The following is a 16157-nucleotide window of genomic DNA, read 5'->3' on the forward strand; positions in this document are numbered from 1 at the left end:
GGGAAGGAGGGAAGGACAAGGCCACACGACAAATCAAAACTTATTTTATGCCAGACTGCTGTTGCTTGGGCAATCCTCTGGGGTGGAGTGGGTGGGTTCCTGGAGCCTCCCCTTCCCCTGGCGTTCTTGGGCATCTGGGTGAGGAGGATATGGAACTTGGAGAGGAGGGTAGGCGGTTATTCAGGGGTGCCTTCTCCGGCTTCATGGTCCGGGAGCACGTCTTGGGGGGGTATTGGCTCCAGTGAGGTGAAAAGTTCTAGGCTGCTGGGGAGAATGATTTCTCCGCTTGCCTGCTGTGTACTCTCCTCCTCCTCTTCCTCATCCACAAAATCCTCCTCCCTCTTGCGTGAGACTCCCCCCTTGCAGGTGTCCACGGACAGTAGTGGGGTAGTGGGCCCCTCCCTAGAATTTCATGCAGCTGATCTTAGGAGCAGCATGTCTGAGGTTCTGACCCGGAGTGACCGTTTACCTCCTTTGTTTCTGGTCGGCTTGCCTGAGCTCCTTAATTTCCACGCGGCACGGCTGTGTGTCCCTGGGGTAGCCTCTGTCCACCATGCCCTGTGCAATTTTGGCATATATATTAGCATTTTGTCTTTTTGATCGGCGTTCTGCCTGCACCAGCAATCAGATCCAGTGTCTCCCGTTTGGTCCATGCTGGAGCTCTTTTGCGATTCTGGGACTGCATGGTCACCTCTGCTGCGGAGCTCGCCAGGCTGATCAAACAGGAAATGAAATTCAAAAGTTCCCGGGACTTTTCCTGTGTACCTGGCTAGTGCATCTGAGTTGAAAGTGCTGTCTAGAGTGGTCACAATGGAGCACTCTGGGATAGCTGCCAGAGGCCAATGTCGTCGAATTGCATCTACACTACCCCAAATTCGACCCAGCAAGGTTGATTTTTGCACTAATCCCCTCGCCGGAGAGGAGTACAGAAGTCGATTTTGAGACCCCTTTAAGTCGACAAAACAGGGTTGGTCGTGTGGACAGATAGAGCATTAAATCGACCTAACGCTGCTAAATTCGACCTAAACTTGTAGTGTAGACCAGGGCTCGCAAGCCGCCACCAACGGAGTGGGGGCATCCACCAATGGTCCCCAGTCCTCGCTGGCCCACAGCTCCCCACTCCTCCTGGGCACTGGGGAATGCCCTGTGGTTCCCCACTACCCATGGGCATCGTGGGATCCCCCTCAGTGCCCCAGTTGCCATGTGTGTCTGGGACCTCTGGAGTTCCCAAGGGCCCATGGATAAAGGGGGGAATCCTGAGTAGCTCCCCAGAGCTTGGGAATGTTTGGGAATTTCCCTGGGGGCAGGGAGGAAATGGCTCCCCAGTCCCCATGAGTTGGGGGGGGAATCCCCTGTTGCTCCCCAGTTCCACCCAGGGCTTTGGGGGAATTCCTGCGGCTCCTCAGGCCCTGCGGATGGGAGGGAATCCCCCTTCAACCTTTCCAGAGGCCATGGGGTTGGGAATCCTGCTCAGGAATCTGTCCTCAGCTCCCCAGTGCAAGGTGCAGCGAGGAGAACTTTTGAAGCTCCCTATTCCGCATGAGTGTGGGGGAATGCAATCTCTGCGGGCATTGGGGATCGCCCCCACCCCATGTGCTGCTTTGTTTCCCTGCCCCTGGCTGGGCTGGTGTGGATGGAGGCTGCAGCTCAGGGAGATCGGAGGGGCAGAAGGTGGGCTGAGGCCAAACTGAATGCAGGGTGGGGTGCCCCATCCTGGGCCAGGGAAGGAGGGGGGCCCAGGGGCACAATCAGGGAGGGGGAGCAGCACAGGCTCTGGATTTAGGCTAGCGGGGCCCTGCCACACCCCCTGGCTTGAAGGGGTTTCCATCCTATCCAGGCTTTACAGTTTGGTTCAATGGCTCTCAGTGCTCCCCCCACCCCCCGCCCTGGTACAGATTGTTTCAGGCCCTCTGCTTGGGACTAGGAGCCGGGGATAAAAATGGGTACAGCTGGTGGGGGATGAGCCCCTCTCCCACTGTAGGGACAGGACCCCAACCCCTGAGCACCCCCAACATCCCCCCCACTGAGCATGTGGCCCCAGCCTTCCTGGTCCTGGGGCCCAGGGAGGGCGTATGGCCCTAGTCTGAACCCCAGGGGCAGCCGAAGGAGAAGCCTGACATGCTCCTCACAGGGGCCGTGCACCCCACCTCCGCAGTCAACTGTGACTCTCAGCCAGCCTGGAAAACAGAAGGGTTTATTGGTCGCTGGGAAGGCGGCATAGAACAGAGCTTGTTAGCACAGAAACCAAGAGCGTTCGGCAACGTCTGGCTTGGGGGGAATCCAGAGTCTTGAGTCCTGGGCTCTCCCCGCTGAGTCCCAAACCAGGAGACTGAGCCGCTTCCAGCCCCCCATCCTCACTGACACCCAGCTGCCCATCCCCCATGCTTTCTCTCTTTCCCAGGAAAACAGGTCACCTGGCCTCCCCCTCTCTCTTTGTTCTCCAACATCTTCGGCTGGCTCCTTGCAAAGGATGAGCTCTGGCCATCACTTGCCAGGATAGAGAATTTTGGCCATTCTCTACACCCAGGCAACCACTCTGCCATCACGCCTGCCCTCTAGAGGTCTCCACAATGATCACACCCCTGTATCCCACCAACTTGATACTTGTGTAACACATGGGGAAACTGAGGCACGCACACACAGTATTCAGAAAAAACATTAAGAACATTCCTGCTTCATCACACCCCTCTGAGACCAGCCCAGGGGCACTTTCTCCAGTGGCTGGAACCACTCTGCCCATACCAGCCCCTGAGCCTGAGCCTGGAGAAACCTGGAGAAACCTGGGGAAGGGGCTGGGGCTGGACAGGAAAGTGGTGCTGCACAAACGGCCCCCTTCAGGGACTGGGTGGGGAGTTTGGCCTACGTGGGGAGGGGATTCCCTGTGTCTGCGAGTCCCAGAGCTGCTGCCCTCCATGTCACAGCCGGGTTCAACCCCCGTTACCAGTGTCAGTGCCTGAGCTGCCTAATGAGAGCAGAGGCCCATGGCAATGGGACAGTCACCCGTTCGCCCACAAAGAGGGAAGATGATAAAAAGGGAGAGCAGAGAGACTTGAAGGGCAGCAGCAGCAAGAAGTGGGGAGGGAGGTTCCCAGCTCCCAGCCCTGCCCAGATCCATTCCCTGCACCCCCGGGGCAGTCCGCTCTCCTGGGAACAAGGGCAGGAGCTGAGAGAGGAAAGGCCAGTTGCTCGCTCTGCTGAGCACCGCACTTCTGAGGGAGACGAGGGAGAGCTAGAGGGGGTCACAATACACTGTGGGGCAGTACCCTGAAGTGACTCCTTTGATCTGCTCTTTTTCCAGCATTTGGCTCAGAGATGCTGCTCTGGGGAGGTTTAGAAGGGACGTGGTGGGGGGCGGGGGGGGGGGGGGGGGGCTGGCCGGGGAGGTAATGAACTAACTGGGTTTGTTCCCAGCATGGCAGAGTCATAGAATCAGAGCGTCTGTCTGCAGGGAGGGAGCCTTGGGGGACTCGGGGAGTGACATGGACTCCAGCCCCTTGTGAAACCTGCCCAATCTCCCTGCTCCTCCGACAGGCTGCGGAATTGCGTCCATGTTTCGCTCCAGATCGTCCCGTCTTGCAGGGGACAGGGCAGGGAAATGGCTGCGATGGAGCCAGCTCAGGTAGGAGATTTTCAAGGAGCTTTTGGTGGTGGGGGAGGGGTAGTGTAGAGGGACGGGGTGTGATAAACTTGCTGGAACATGATCAGCCTGGGCCTGATTTTCTGAACAGGCCCATTGGTGGTGTAGGGAAGGGAAACATTCCCCCATTTCTGAACCAGGAAACAGCCTCCTGGGCAGGGCTGGGAAAACTGACCAGACTCCCAGTGCTGGAGCCTGAACCCACTGGCCAGAGGCTGCTGTGAAATACAAAGGGAAGCGGTCGGGATTCCTGTCCTCGTCCCCGGTTCAGAGCTCTGCTTCCCGTGTCAGCCTGTGGCTGGCAGGCATGTGGGAAATGAGAGGACCCTGCCCTGCTCCGTGTGCTGGGGGGACAAGGAGGTCACCTTCTCCCATCCCCCTGAAGTTCTGGCTGCTCTGAGCAGGGTGTGGGGAGGATTCTGCATCTCTAGCCCTCCTCCCCCATGACTAGCGGGATTGTGGCTCAGGCAGAAGATGCTGAGTGGGGGACTTTTGTTTCAGATGCTGGTGACCTTCGAGGAGGTGGCTGTGTATTTCACCAAGAGGCAGAGAGCTCTGGTGGTCCCCGCTCAGAGAGCCCTCTACAGGGAGGTCATGCAGGAGAACTACAAGACTGTGACCTCGCTGGATAAGGGATTCCTGGCTCCTTGGTTATTGGAAGCTGGAGGGCTGGCGTTGTTTTCATGTCTGATACTGGTTAGGTTTTTCCCTTATCACCCTGCAATGAGACCAGGGTATCAAAACCTAGTCATAGAATCTCAGGGTTGGAAGGGACCTCAGGAGATCATCTAGTCCAACCTCCTGCTCAAAGCAGGACCAATCCCCAACTAAATCATCCAACAGATTTTTTTCCCCATATCCCTAAATGGCCCCCTCAAGGACTGAGCTCACAACCCTGGGTTTAGCAGGCCAATGCTCAAACCACTAAGCTATCCCTCCCCCGCAAGGCACATACTAAATCATCCCCACCCGACCCCCCTCGCTTGCAAGGTGGAGAAGCCATGTATTTGGACATGTGATGTTGACATTCTCTATTTTAATGGTTGTGACGCTTTAACTTTTGGAATCTGTCTCTACTGTCATTACAGTTATTGTCTGACCCAAATATTGTCTAAGCCCGCCCTAAATCTCCCACCACTGTGAACATTTAAATGGAGGACAATTGGAATGAAATGCTAAAAACCCAGATTTTTGTGCAACTGTGAATGTTTAAATCAATAAATATAAAATTGCTTAAAAATATATATTAAAAAAAAAAAGAATTCTACCAAGCCTGACTATCCCGCCTTAGACACACAAATCCTGCTCCTGCAGGCTCATAGAATCGTAGAAGATCAGGGTTGGAAGGGACCTCAGGAGGTCATCTAGTCCAACCCCCTGCTCAAAGCAGGACCAATTCCCAACTAAGTCATCCCAGCCAGAGCTTTGTCAAGCCTGACCTTAAAAAGCTCTAAGGAAGGAGATTCCACCACCTCCCTAGGTAACCCCTTCCAGAGCTCATCCTCACAGGGGGATGCCTCTCATTGCAAGACCAGAGCCCTAGTGGTACATTTTTCACTAAATGGTCCAGAGGGAGCCATGGCCACAGAGAACCCCCTGGAAAGTCTCCAGGAGGAAGCTACATGTCCCGTCTGTCTGGAGTAGTTCACAGAAGCTGTCACTCTGGCGTGTCGGCACGTCAGCCAGTGCTGGGAGGGATCCGATACAGCCGTCTCCTGCCCTCAGGAACTGAGCAACACAGAAACATCAGGCTGAACAGGCAGCTGGCAAACATGGTAGAAATCACCAAGCGGCTGAGTTTACAGGCAGCAAAAGGAGCAGGAGGAGACAGGGTGTGTGGGGAACACCAGGAGGCTCCAAAACTTCTGTGAAGAGCATCAAACTTCGATCTGTCTGGTTTGCCATCTGTTCCGGGCTCATCGAGCTCACACGGTGGTTCCCAGAGGAGGCTGCCCAGGAGTACAAGGGAGGGAACTGCTGTCAAGTTTAATGGGAATTAACTTTGGATTTTAATTACAGGCTAATTTCACTGAAAGTTACCTGGCACAGACATGAGGCATCATTCAGCTCTGTAAACCCTTCATGGTATGGGAGATGCTGTAACAAAATAACTGATTTGACAGAGTGGCAACAGAGGCAAGTCTTTAACGAGACCTGATACGGGAAAATGTCCTCTGAGATTCTGATGGGGATTCCTGAAAATCTTCATCATATAAAGAATTCTACCAAACCCAAAGGATCAGACATGTTACCCACCAAGTTAATGAATACTTCAGTTCTGACCCAAATACATGCTTACAGCCAATTCTTGTTAACTAAACTAGGATTTATTAAAAGAAGAAAAGACAGTATTGGCTAAAAGGTCATTAGACATACAAATGCGAATAGAGTCCATAGGTCAGTTTCACCATCGAGATGGCGCATTAAATTGAAAAGAGTCCTTTTCAGAATCATTTCATCACGTTCTAGTCCAATGTCCAATATCTGGGAGGTCCAGAGAGGACTGGAGATCTCAGTCTTACAACTCGAACTCCCCCTGAATAAAGCTTAAGAAGATCTGAGATAAAAGGATCAGGTCCCAAGCGTTTATATAGACGTTTTTGCAGCCTCTCGACAGCAGGCAGTCCTTGGGTGAACAATAGGTTTTGGAAGTAACCTCCTATTTCCCAAACATCACAGGTAATAAAACTACACGGATTAACATAAGGTAATTATCCATAAAGCCATTCACAGACAGTTTACCACAAACTTTAAAAAGAGAAATATATACTATGACATTATTACACCCAAGTTTCATTTAAATGTTAATATTTCCTTTTGACTTCGGAATTAACAAAATACAGTTCTAGACAGGAACTCTTTGGTTATATTGTTAATCTATATCTCATTACAGATTAACATAGACTACTACAATTACTATGTTCTAGAGCTGTCAAGCAATTAAAAAAATTAATTGTGATTTAATCGTGCTCTTAAACAATAATAGAATACCATTTATTTAAATATTTTGGATGTTTTATACATTTTCAATATATTGATTTCAATTGCAACACAGAATACACTCCATGCATCTGATGAAGTGGGTTATAGCCCACAAAAGTTTATGCCCAAATAAATGTGTTGGTCTCTAAGGTTCCACAAGGACTCCTTGTTGTTTTTACAGAATACAAAGTGTACAGTGATCACTTTATATTTTTTATTACAAATACTGGCACTGTAAAAAACAAAGGAAACAGTATTTTTCAATCCACCAACTGCTAGTACCGTATGCAATCTCTTTATCATGAAAGTTGAACTTACAAATGTAGAATTATGTACAAAAAATACCTGCATTCAAAAATAAAACAATGTAAAACTTTGGAGCCTACAACTCCACTCAGTCCTACTGCTTGTTCGGCCAGTCACTCAGAAGAACAAGTTTGGTTACAATGTGCAGGAGATCATGCTGCCCGCTTCTTGTTTACAAGGTCACCTGAAAGTGAGAACAGGCATTCTCATGGCACTGTTGCAGCCGGCGTTGCAAGATATTTACGTGCCAGATGCTCTAAAGGGTCCTAGGTCCCTTCCCGCTGGAACCACCATTCCAGAGGACATACCTCCATGCTAATGACGGGTTCTAATTGATAACGATCCGAAGCAGACCGGACCGACACATGCTCATTTTCTTCAACTGAGTCAGATGCCACCAGCAGAAGGTTGATTTTCTATTTTGGTGGTTTGGGTTCTGTAGTTTCCCAATCAGCGTGTTCCTCTTTTAAGACTTCTGGAAGCAAGCTCCACACCTCGTCCCTCTCAGATTTTGGAAGATACTTCAGATTCTTAGACCTTGGGCCGAATGCTGTAGCTATCTTTCAAAATCTCAGATAGTTACTTTATTTGCGTTTTATCAAATCTGCAGTGAAAGTGTCCCCCCATGTGCTAGGTCATTCTCCGGGACTTCGATATGATGACATATTTGGCAGAATGTGTGTAAAACAGGACAGGGGACATACAAGTCTCCTTCAAGGAGTTCAGTCAAAAATGTAATTAATGCATTATTTTTTTTTAAACGAGCATCCTCCACTGGAATGGTGGCCGAAGCACGAAGGGACAATAGGCATGTTTAGCATATCTTGCACATAAATACCTGCGCTGCCAGCTACAAACATGCCATGCGAACACCTTCTCACATTTTCAGGTGACATCATGAATTAGAAGGAAAGCAGCATTCGCTCCCGTAAATGTAAACAAACTTGTTTGTCTTAGCGAGTGGCAGAAAAAGAAGTAAAAAGAAAAGGACTTGTGGCACCTTAGAGACTAACAGATTTATTTGAGCATAAGCTTTCCTGAGCTACAGCTCACTTCATCGGATGCATTCAGTGGAAAATACAGTGGGGAGATTTATATACATAGAGAACATGAAACAATGGGTGTTACCATACACACGGTAAGGAGAGTGATCACTTAAGATGAGCTACTACCAGCAGGAGAGCTGGGGGGGGGGGGGGGGGAAACCTTTTGTAGTGATAATCAAGGTGGGCCATTTCCAGCAGTTGACAGTGGAGGAACAGTGGGGGGGGGGGGGAATAAACATGGGGAAATAGTTTTACTTTGTGTAATGACCCATCCACTCCCAGTTTCTATTCAAGCCTAAGTTAACTGTATCCAGTTTGCAAATTAATTCCAATTCAGCAGTCTCTCATTGGAGTCTGTTTTTGAAGTTTTTTTGTTGAAGAATTGCCACTTTTAGGTCTGTAATCGAGTGACCAAAGAGATTGAAGTGTTCTCTGACTGGTTTTTGAATGTTATAATTCTTGATGTCTGATTTGTGTCCATTTATTCTTTTACGTAGAAACTGTCCAGTTTGGCCAATGTACATGGCAGAGGGGCATTGCTGGCACATGATGGCATATATTACATTGGTAGATGTGCAGGTGAACGAGCCTCTGATAGTGTGGCCGATGTGATTAGGCCCTATGATGGTGCCCCTGAATAGATGTGGGGACACGGTTGGCAACGGGCTTTGTTGCAAGGATAGGTTCCTGGGTTAGTGGTTCTGTTGTGTGGTTGCTGGTGAGTATTTGCTTCAGGTTGGGGGGCTGTCTGTAAGCAAGGACTGGCCTGTCTCCCAAGATCTGTGAGAGTGATGGATCGTCCTTCAGGATAGGTTGTAGATTCTTGATGATGCGTTGGAGAGGTTTCAGTTGGGGGCTGAAGGTGATGGCTTGTGGCGTTCTGTTATTTTCTTTGTTGGGCCTGTCCTGTAGAAGGTGACTTCTGGGTACTCTTCTGGCTCTGTCAATCTGTTTCTTCACTTCACCAGGTGAGCATTGTAGTTGTAAGAATGCTTGAGAGAGATCTTGTAGGTATTTGTCTCTGTCTGAGGTGTTGGAGCAAATACGGTTGTATCGTAGAGCTTGGCTGTAGACAATGGATCGTGTGGTGTGGTCTGGGTGAAAGCTGGAGGCATGTAGGTAGGAATAGCGGTCAGTAGGTTTCCGGTATAGGGTGGTGTTTATGTGACCATCGCTTATTAGCACCATAGAGTCCAGGAAGTGGATCTCTTGTGTGGATTGATCCAGGCTGAGGTTGATGGTGGGATGGAAATTGTTGAAATCATGGTGGAATTCCTCAAGGGCTTCTTTTCCATGGATCCAGATGATGAAGAAGTAGCAATGAGTTGACTTCGAGGCTCTAAACTTTTTAATTGCTTTATTTTTCAGTGCACTTATATAGTTAAAATCATCTATGTTTCTAAGTTACACTTTCCTGATAAAGAGATTGCACGACAGCACTTGTATGAGGGGAACTGAAAAATGCTATTTTTGTTTTGCATGTTTACAGTACAAATATTTGAAATCAAAAATAATATAAAGTGAGCACTGTACACTTTCTATTCTTTGTTGTGAGAGAAATCAATAGATATGAAAACACAGAAAAACATCCAAAAACATTTAACAAATTTCAACTGGTATTCTATTGTTTAACAATGTGATTCACTGAGATTAATTTTTCTAACCACAATGGATTTTTTTGAGTTAAACACACGAGTTAACAGCAATTAATCAACAGCACTGCTATCTTCTTCCAGTCTGAGTGCTGATGCGGTCTCTCTCCTGTGTGGATCCTCTGAGTGTTATAAGATTTGATCTTTGTGTGAAACTTTTCACATGGTCCAAACACTTATGGGGTCCCTCCTGTGTGAACTGCTTTATTTGAAACAAGTTCTGACCTCCATTTACAAGGTCTTTCACAGGCTAAGCAGTTATGCGGTTACTCCTGCGTGTGGATTCTTTGATGTAAAACAAGGGATGACATCTATTTGAAACATTTTTCCATAGTCTAAGCACTTACGGGGTTCTCTCGCGTGTGTGGATTGCCTGATCTTTAGAAGGGCTAATCTGTTTCTGAAACCTTTCCAAGAGTCTTATGGTCTCCCTCTTGTATGGATTGCTTGATGTTTAACAAGGTGGGACCTCTGTATGAAACTTTTCCCACAGTCTAAGCACTGGTGGGGTGTCTCTCCTGTGTGGATTTTCTGATGTTTAATTAGGCCAAACATCCGTACGAATTTTTTCCCACAGTCTAAGCACTTGTGGGGTCTCTCTCCTGTGTGCATTAGCTGATGTTTAAGAAGGGTTGGCCTTTCTGTGAAACTTTTTCCACAGTCTAAACACTTATGAGGTCTCTCTCCTGTGTGGGTTGCCTGATGATTAAGTAGGTTTGACCTCTGTATGAAACTTTTCCCACAGTCTAAGCACTTATAGGGTCTCTCTCCTGTGTGTATTCTCTGATGTGTAACCAGGGCTGATTTCCATGTGAAACTTTTCCCACAATCCAAGCACTTATGGGGTCTCTCTCCTGTGTGGATTTTCTGATGTTTAAGAAGGGTTGGCCTTTCTGTGAAACTTTTTCCACAGTCTAAGCACTTATGGGGTCTCTCTCCGGTGTGGACTGCTTGATGTTTAACAAGGTCTGACCTCTGTATGAAACTTTTCCCACAATCTAAGCACTGATGGGGTCTCTCTCCTGTGTGGATTTTCTGATGTTTAATTAGGCCTGACCTCCGTACGAATTTTTTCCCACAGTCTAAGCACTTGTGGGATTTCTCTCCTGTGTGTATTCTCTGATGTGTAATCAGAGCTGATCTCCATGTGAAACTTTTTCCACAGTCTAAGCACTTATGAGGTCTCTCTCCAGTGTGGGTTGCCTGATGATTAAGTAGGTTTGACCTCTGTATGAAACTTTTCCCACAGTCTAAGCACTTATGGGGTCTCTCTCCTGTGTGTAATCTCTGATGTGTAACCAGGGCTGATCTCCATGTGAAACTTTTCCCACAGTCCAAGCACTTATGGGGTCTCTCTCCTGTGTGGATTACCTGATGTTTAAGAAGGGTTGGCCTTTCTGTGAAACTTTTTCCACAGTCTAAGCACTTATGGGGCTTCTCTCCGGTGTGGACTGCTTGATGTTTAACAAGGTCTGACCTCTGTATGAAACTTTTCCCACATTCTAAGCACTGATGGGGTCTCTCTCCAGTGTGGATTTTCTGATGTTTAATTAGGCCTGACCTCCGTACGAATTTTTTCCCACAGTCTAAGCACTCGTGGGGTCTCTCTCCAGTGTGGATTAGCTGATGTTTAAGAAGGGTTGGCCTTTCTCTGAAACTTTTCCCACAGTCTAAGCACTTATGGGGTCTCTCTCCAGTGTGTATTCTCTGATGTGTAACCAGGACTGATCTCCTTGTGAAACTTTTCCCACAGGCCAAGCACTTATGGGGTCTCCCTCCTGTGTGGATTACCTGATGTTTAAGAAGGGTTGGCCTTTCTGTGAAACTTTTCCCACGGTCTAAGCACTGATGGGATCTCTCTCCTGTGTGGATTTTCTGATGTGTAATCAGTGCTGACTTCCAATTCAAACAATTCCTGCTCTCAATGCACCCAGAGGGTTTCTCTCCCATGTGGCTTCTCCCATGGTTAGTAGGATCTGAGTCGTTATTGAGGTTTTCCCCACAGTCCAAGCATTGAAGTGTTTTCTCTCCAGTATTTATTGCCTGAAGCGTAAGAAGCACCGGTCTCAGAATGAATCCTTTCCCATAACCGAGGCATTCATAGCGTTTGTCTTCCTTGGGGGTTGTCTGCCGGGCTGTGGGATCCCTGTGTCCTTCCCCACATAAAATAGATCCATCCAGTTGCTCCCTTGAGTGGTTTCCCAGCAGCCTCTTTGACCTCTGCCAATTTCCCCAGGCTTCTCCCTGTGCCAAGCACTGGGAAAAATTCCCTTCAGCTCTTCCCACAAAAATCCCCTGTGGTTCCCCGTGCCCAGGAATTTCCTGATGTTGATTCCCCTCCTTCTTCTCACTCACTCTCTCATCACCTGCTGGGAGAGAGACAATGCAGACAGGAGTCATTCTGCTGAGGAGAAATTAAGAGGAATAGAACCGAGGGAAAACCCAACATACTAAAGCTGCAGAGATGGAGCAATTGGATTCTGCCTCCACTTCCCAGTTGGGAAGGAAACTCCTGCAGTGAACAGGACACGCAGGAAGCGATGTCAGTGATATCTGCTGCCTGCAGCCCTGCTCTGGGTGAGATGAGAAAGGAACTGAGGGCACTTACTAATACGTCATTTTGGGGATTCTCAACTTTTTCCTTCATTCACCTGATGGCTTCTGTATCAGTCCTCACCTATGTGGGAGCCTCTCGGGATCTCTCTTTCCTCACAGGCCTGGAGATCGGGCACCCACGGCTCTTCCCCTCGTTCCAGCCGGGTGATCAGGTCAGGTTTGGGAAGGGGAAATCCTGTGCAGGGAGTGAAATCAGACCAGATCAGGGTTTGTGGAGGATTGAGAGAGCATCTGTCAGAAAGGATATTCCATGGGCAGCACCTGTCCCTTTGCTGTGCTGGGGAAAGTGGAATCTAAGAGGACGGGAACGTGGTCACTGAGCCCCCTCGGGGGAGGCAGACGTCTGAGGAGGTGAGGGCAATTGTGACGCACACCCAGCTCTCGTGTTAAACCCCTGCCTATTTCTAAACCTGCGAAGCCCAGAGCCCTCCACATGGCTGGAGCTGTTGCCAAGGAGGAGGGAGAAGAGGGATTCTGTGTACGACCGAGAAACAACACAGACAGGACAATGCACGGCTTCTCCACCATGCAAGCTATGGGGGTTGGGTGGGGATGATTCAGTATGTGCCTTATGTTTTGACACCCTCTTCTCATTGGAGCGTGATGAGGGAAGAACCTGACCGGTGTCAGACACGCAGACCCCCCCAGCTTCCAATAACCAAGGGACCAGGAATCCCTTACCCAGCGAAGTCACCGTCTTGTAGTTCTCCTGCATGACGTCCCTGTAGAGGGCTCTCTGAGCAGGGTCCAGCAGAGCCCCCTGCCCCTGGGTGAAATACACAGCCACCTCCTCGAAGGTCACCGGCGTCTGAAACAACAAGAGTCCCCCACTCAGCACCTGCTGCCCCAGCCACAATCCCACTACTCATGGGGTAGGACGGAGAGAGAAGCAGAATCCTCCCCGCACCCTGCTCAGAGCAGCCAGGAGGCTCCAGGGGCTGGGAGACGGTGAGAGCTCCTTGTCCCCCCAGCACACGGAGCAGGGCAGGGTCTTCTCATTTCCTACATGCCTGCCAGCCACAGGCTGAGACGGGAAGCAGAGCTCTGAGCCGGGGACGGGGACAGGAATCCCGACAGCTTCCCTTCGTACTTCACAGCAGCCTCTGGCCAGTGGGGTGAGGCTTCAGCACTGGGAGTCTGGTCCGTTTTCCCAGCCCTGCCCAGCGGGGTGTTTCCTGGTCAGAAATTGGGGAATGTTTCCGCTCCCCCCAATCCTCCAATGGGCCTGTTCAGAAAACCAGGCCCAGGCTGATCACGTTCCAGCAGGTTTATCGCACCCCGTCCCACCCTGTGTGTTTAACCCCTCTACACTCCCCCTCCCCCACCACCGCAAGCTCCCTGAAAATCCCCTACCTGAGCTGGCTCCGTCACGGCCATTTCCCGTCCCTGTCCCCTGCAAGACGGGATGATCTGGAGCGAAACGTGGACGCGATTCCGCAGCCTGTCGGAGGAGCAGGGAGATTGGGCAGGTTTCACAAGGGGCTGGAGTCCATGTCACTCCCCGATTCCCCCCAGGCTCTCTCCCTGCAGACAGACGCTCTGATTCTATGACTCTGCCATGCCGGGAACAAACCTAATTATTTTGTTACCTCCCCGGCCAGCCCCCCCCCCCGCTTAGATCTAACCCACCACGTCCCTTCTCAACCTCCCCAGAGCAGCATCTCCGAGCCAAACGCTGGAAAAAGAGCAGATCAAAGGAGTCACTTCAGGGTATCGCCCTACAGTGTATTGTGACCCCCTCTAGCTCTCCCCCGTCTCCCTCCGTAGTGCGGTGCTCAACAGGGCGAGCAAGGGGCCTTTCCTCTCTCAGCTCCGGCCCTTGTTCCCAGCAGAGCGGACTGCCCCGGGGTGGGGGGGCAGGGAATGGATCTGGGCGGGGCTGGGAACCTCCCTCCCCACTTGCTCCTGCAGCCCGGGGGTGACGGGGGGGGGCGGGTCTCTCTTAACTTCCCTCCGAGCGGGGCCCCCCGGGGCAGGGGCAGGGGCCGGGCCGGGAAGGGGCCCTGGCCGGGCTGGGGGCTCTGCCCTGGGAGAGGCTCCCGGGGAGCAGCGGGCAGGGCCCGGCTGGAGGTTCCCCTCTCCCGGCTGCAGCCCGGGCTCCGGGCTCCCAGCACCAGCCGCCGGGGCTCGGGGATCTCGCCGGGAGCCAGAGTCCCCGCAGCGGCTGCGAGTCACTTCCTGCGGCCGGGCTGAGCCCCGCGATCCTCCCCCCAGAGCCGCCCCCCAGCCGCTCCTGGGTCCTAGCGATCAACCCACCGCGCTGCGGCATCTCTGTGCCCGGCTCCTGTTACACTCCCAGGCTCTAAGGTCTGAAGGGCCCGTCCTGAGCATCTTGCCCAGGGGTTCTCACGGCCACATTTGGTGACCTCAGAGTGTGGCCAGCAAGTGTCACTGGTGGCCGCTCTGATACTTTCCTCTATAATCTGCACTAACTTTAGGAGAAACCAATAAATATGTACAGAGGTAGGCGGCAGGAAGGGTCCTACTGTTGTGGGGAACTTTTCTGGCTTATGCACCACCCTGATGGGATCGAATAACAGAAGTACAGGAGTCCCCTCTCCCACTCCCTTTTCCCAGAGGCCTGTCTGACCTTGAGGATGCCCCTTCCACTCTAGTCCCTAAACCCCCACAAGGCTGGGCCCAGCATTCCTGAGGGGGCTTCACCCCCACTCTTGTTGCGATCACTCAGGACAGAGGCTAGGGTGTCGTATCCCCGGTCTGGGGCGCTCTCTTCACTCCGGACGCTTCCCTGATGTCGTCACTCAGGAGTGCACAGAATTTAGAACAAATACGATTTATTAAACAGCAAGTAATAAAAAATTCAGGAAGAAATGGGAAAGGAAAACATGATGTCATCCCACACGGCCCAGGGTCCCCCCTTGCTCTCCCCAGCTTCTCACCGCACCCAGCTCTGGACTGCTCAGGCCCCACTTTCCCTCTGTCTCAGGGCTTGTGCTGCTCTTCTTCCACCCCAGCTCTGGCTGCTCCTCTCCCCTTAGCTCTGCCCTTCTCTGGCAGGCAGCTCCAGCTCACTCAGAGAACGGGCTCCTGACTCCCTCATTGGCCTGCCTGTGCTGTCAATGAGGCTGACCTAGAGCCTTGGCCTCTCTCCCTTGGCCCTGGGGACTAGTCGCAGGGTTTTCATTTCTCATTGGCCCTTCCTGTCTTTTGGTACTGAGAGAGGGCCAACCAAAACCCCCCATTAAGTTTCAGTAAGGGGCCAACAATTATGGGGTCAGGCATCTTCATGGTGTATGTGAGCTCCAAAGCATCCTTCAGGTGAATTATACATTTCTTTGTTTCCCCCCTTCTTCCCGTTGGTGATGGTCGGCCAGATAAGAGTTTTCTAACACCAATGGTTGGTCCTTCATCATCCCTGAGGAGTTTGAGTGGGACAATCCCCAGAACTATGACATATTTCAGGAACAAAAACTTTGACATATATCTGGATTTTTACAGACAGATCCACTTTTTTGAGGCTGCCAAGTGGGTTTTCCCATAACAGGAAATGGCCGGGGGTGTTTGCAGAGCACAAGCGCTGAAGCATAGAAACAGCCCTGATTCGTCACCTTCCCAACTAGCCAGTTCTCCTGCATCCACAGCTGATTGACTGCTGCCAGATCCCGCCCACCCAGGCCCAGGTTCCCAGCCCTGGGGAGGGGTTCCCACCAGTCAACGCTGAGGGACAGGTGTTGCCACCCCCCTGCCACTGTGACAGCAGTCAACACTGCCCTCACCTTGTGAGTACCCCCTCCAACACCCCTAACTCTACACCCTCCCGCCAACTCCCCCCCCCCATCAGTGTCCTCTTTTGGGGCACCTGGAATACATTCAGCCTAGCAACAAACATACATTAAAATCTCACCATTCTACATGCACTGGTGTTACTTGCATTTCAACAGCACAATATTCAGCAGA

At 50.9% G+C, this 16157-nt stretch overlaps 1 protein-coding gene across 1 annotated transcript; it reads right to left on the reverse strand.

Annotated features, from left to right (window-relative positions):
* Nucleotides 1-5942: 5942 nt before the first annotated feature.
* On the reverse strand, nt 5943-14435 carry LOC140898035 (uncharacterized). The gene is made up of 4 exons (XM_073311437.1): nt 13593-14435; nt 12921-13047; nt 12301-12414; nt 5943-11992 (listed from the first exon to the last, which is right to left on the reverse strand). Exons 1-4 carry the CDS (start codon nt 13614-13616, stop codon nt 10044-10046), a joined length of 2214 nt encoding a protein of 737 aa, XP_073167538.1. The 5' UTR covers nt 13617-14435; the 3' UTR covers nt 5943-10043.
* Between the last annotated feature and the right edge of the window lie 1722 nt (nt 14436-16157).

Source organism: Lepidochelys kempii, chromosome 14 (genome assembly GCF_965140265.1).
Source record: "Lepidochelys kempii isolate rLepKem1 chromosome 14, rLepKem1.hap2, whole genome shotgun sequence".
Taxonomy (NCBI): Eukaryota; Metazoa; Chordata; order Testudines; family Cheloniidae; genus Lepidochelys; species Lepidochelys kempii.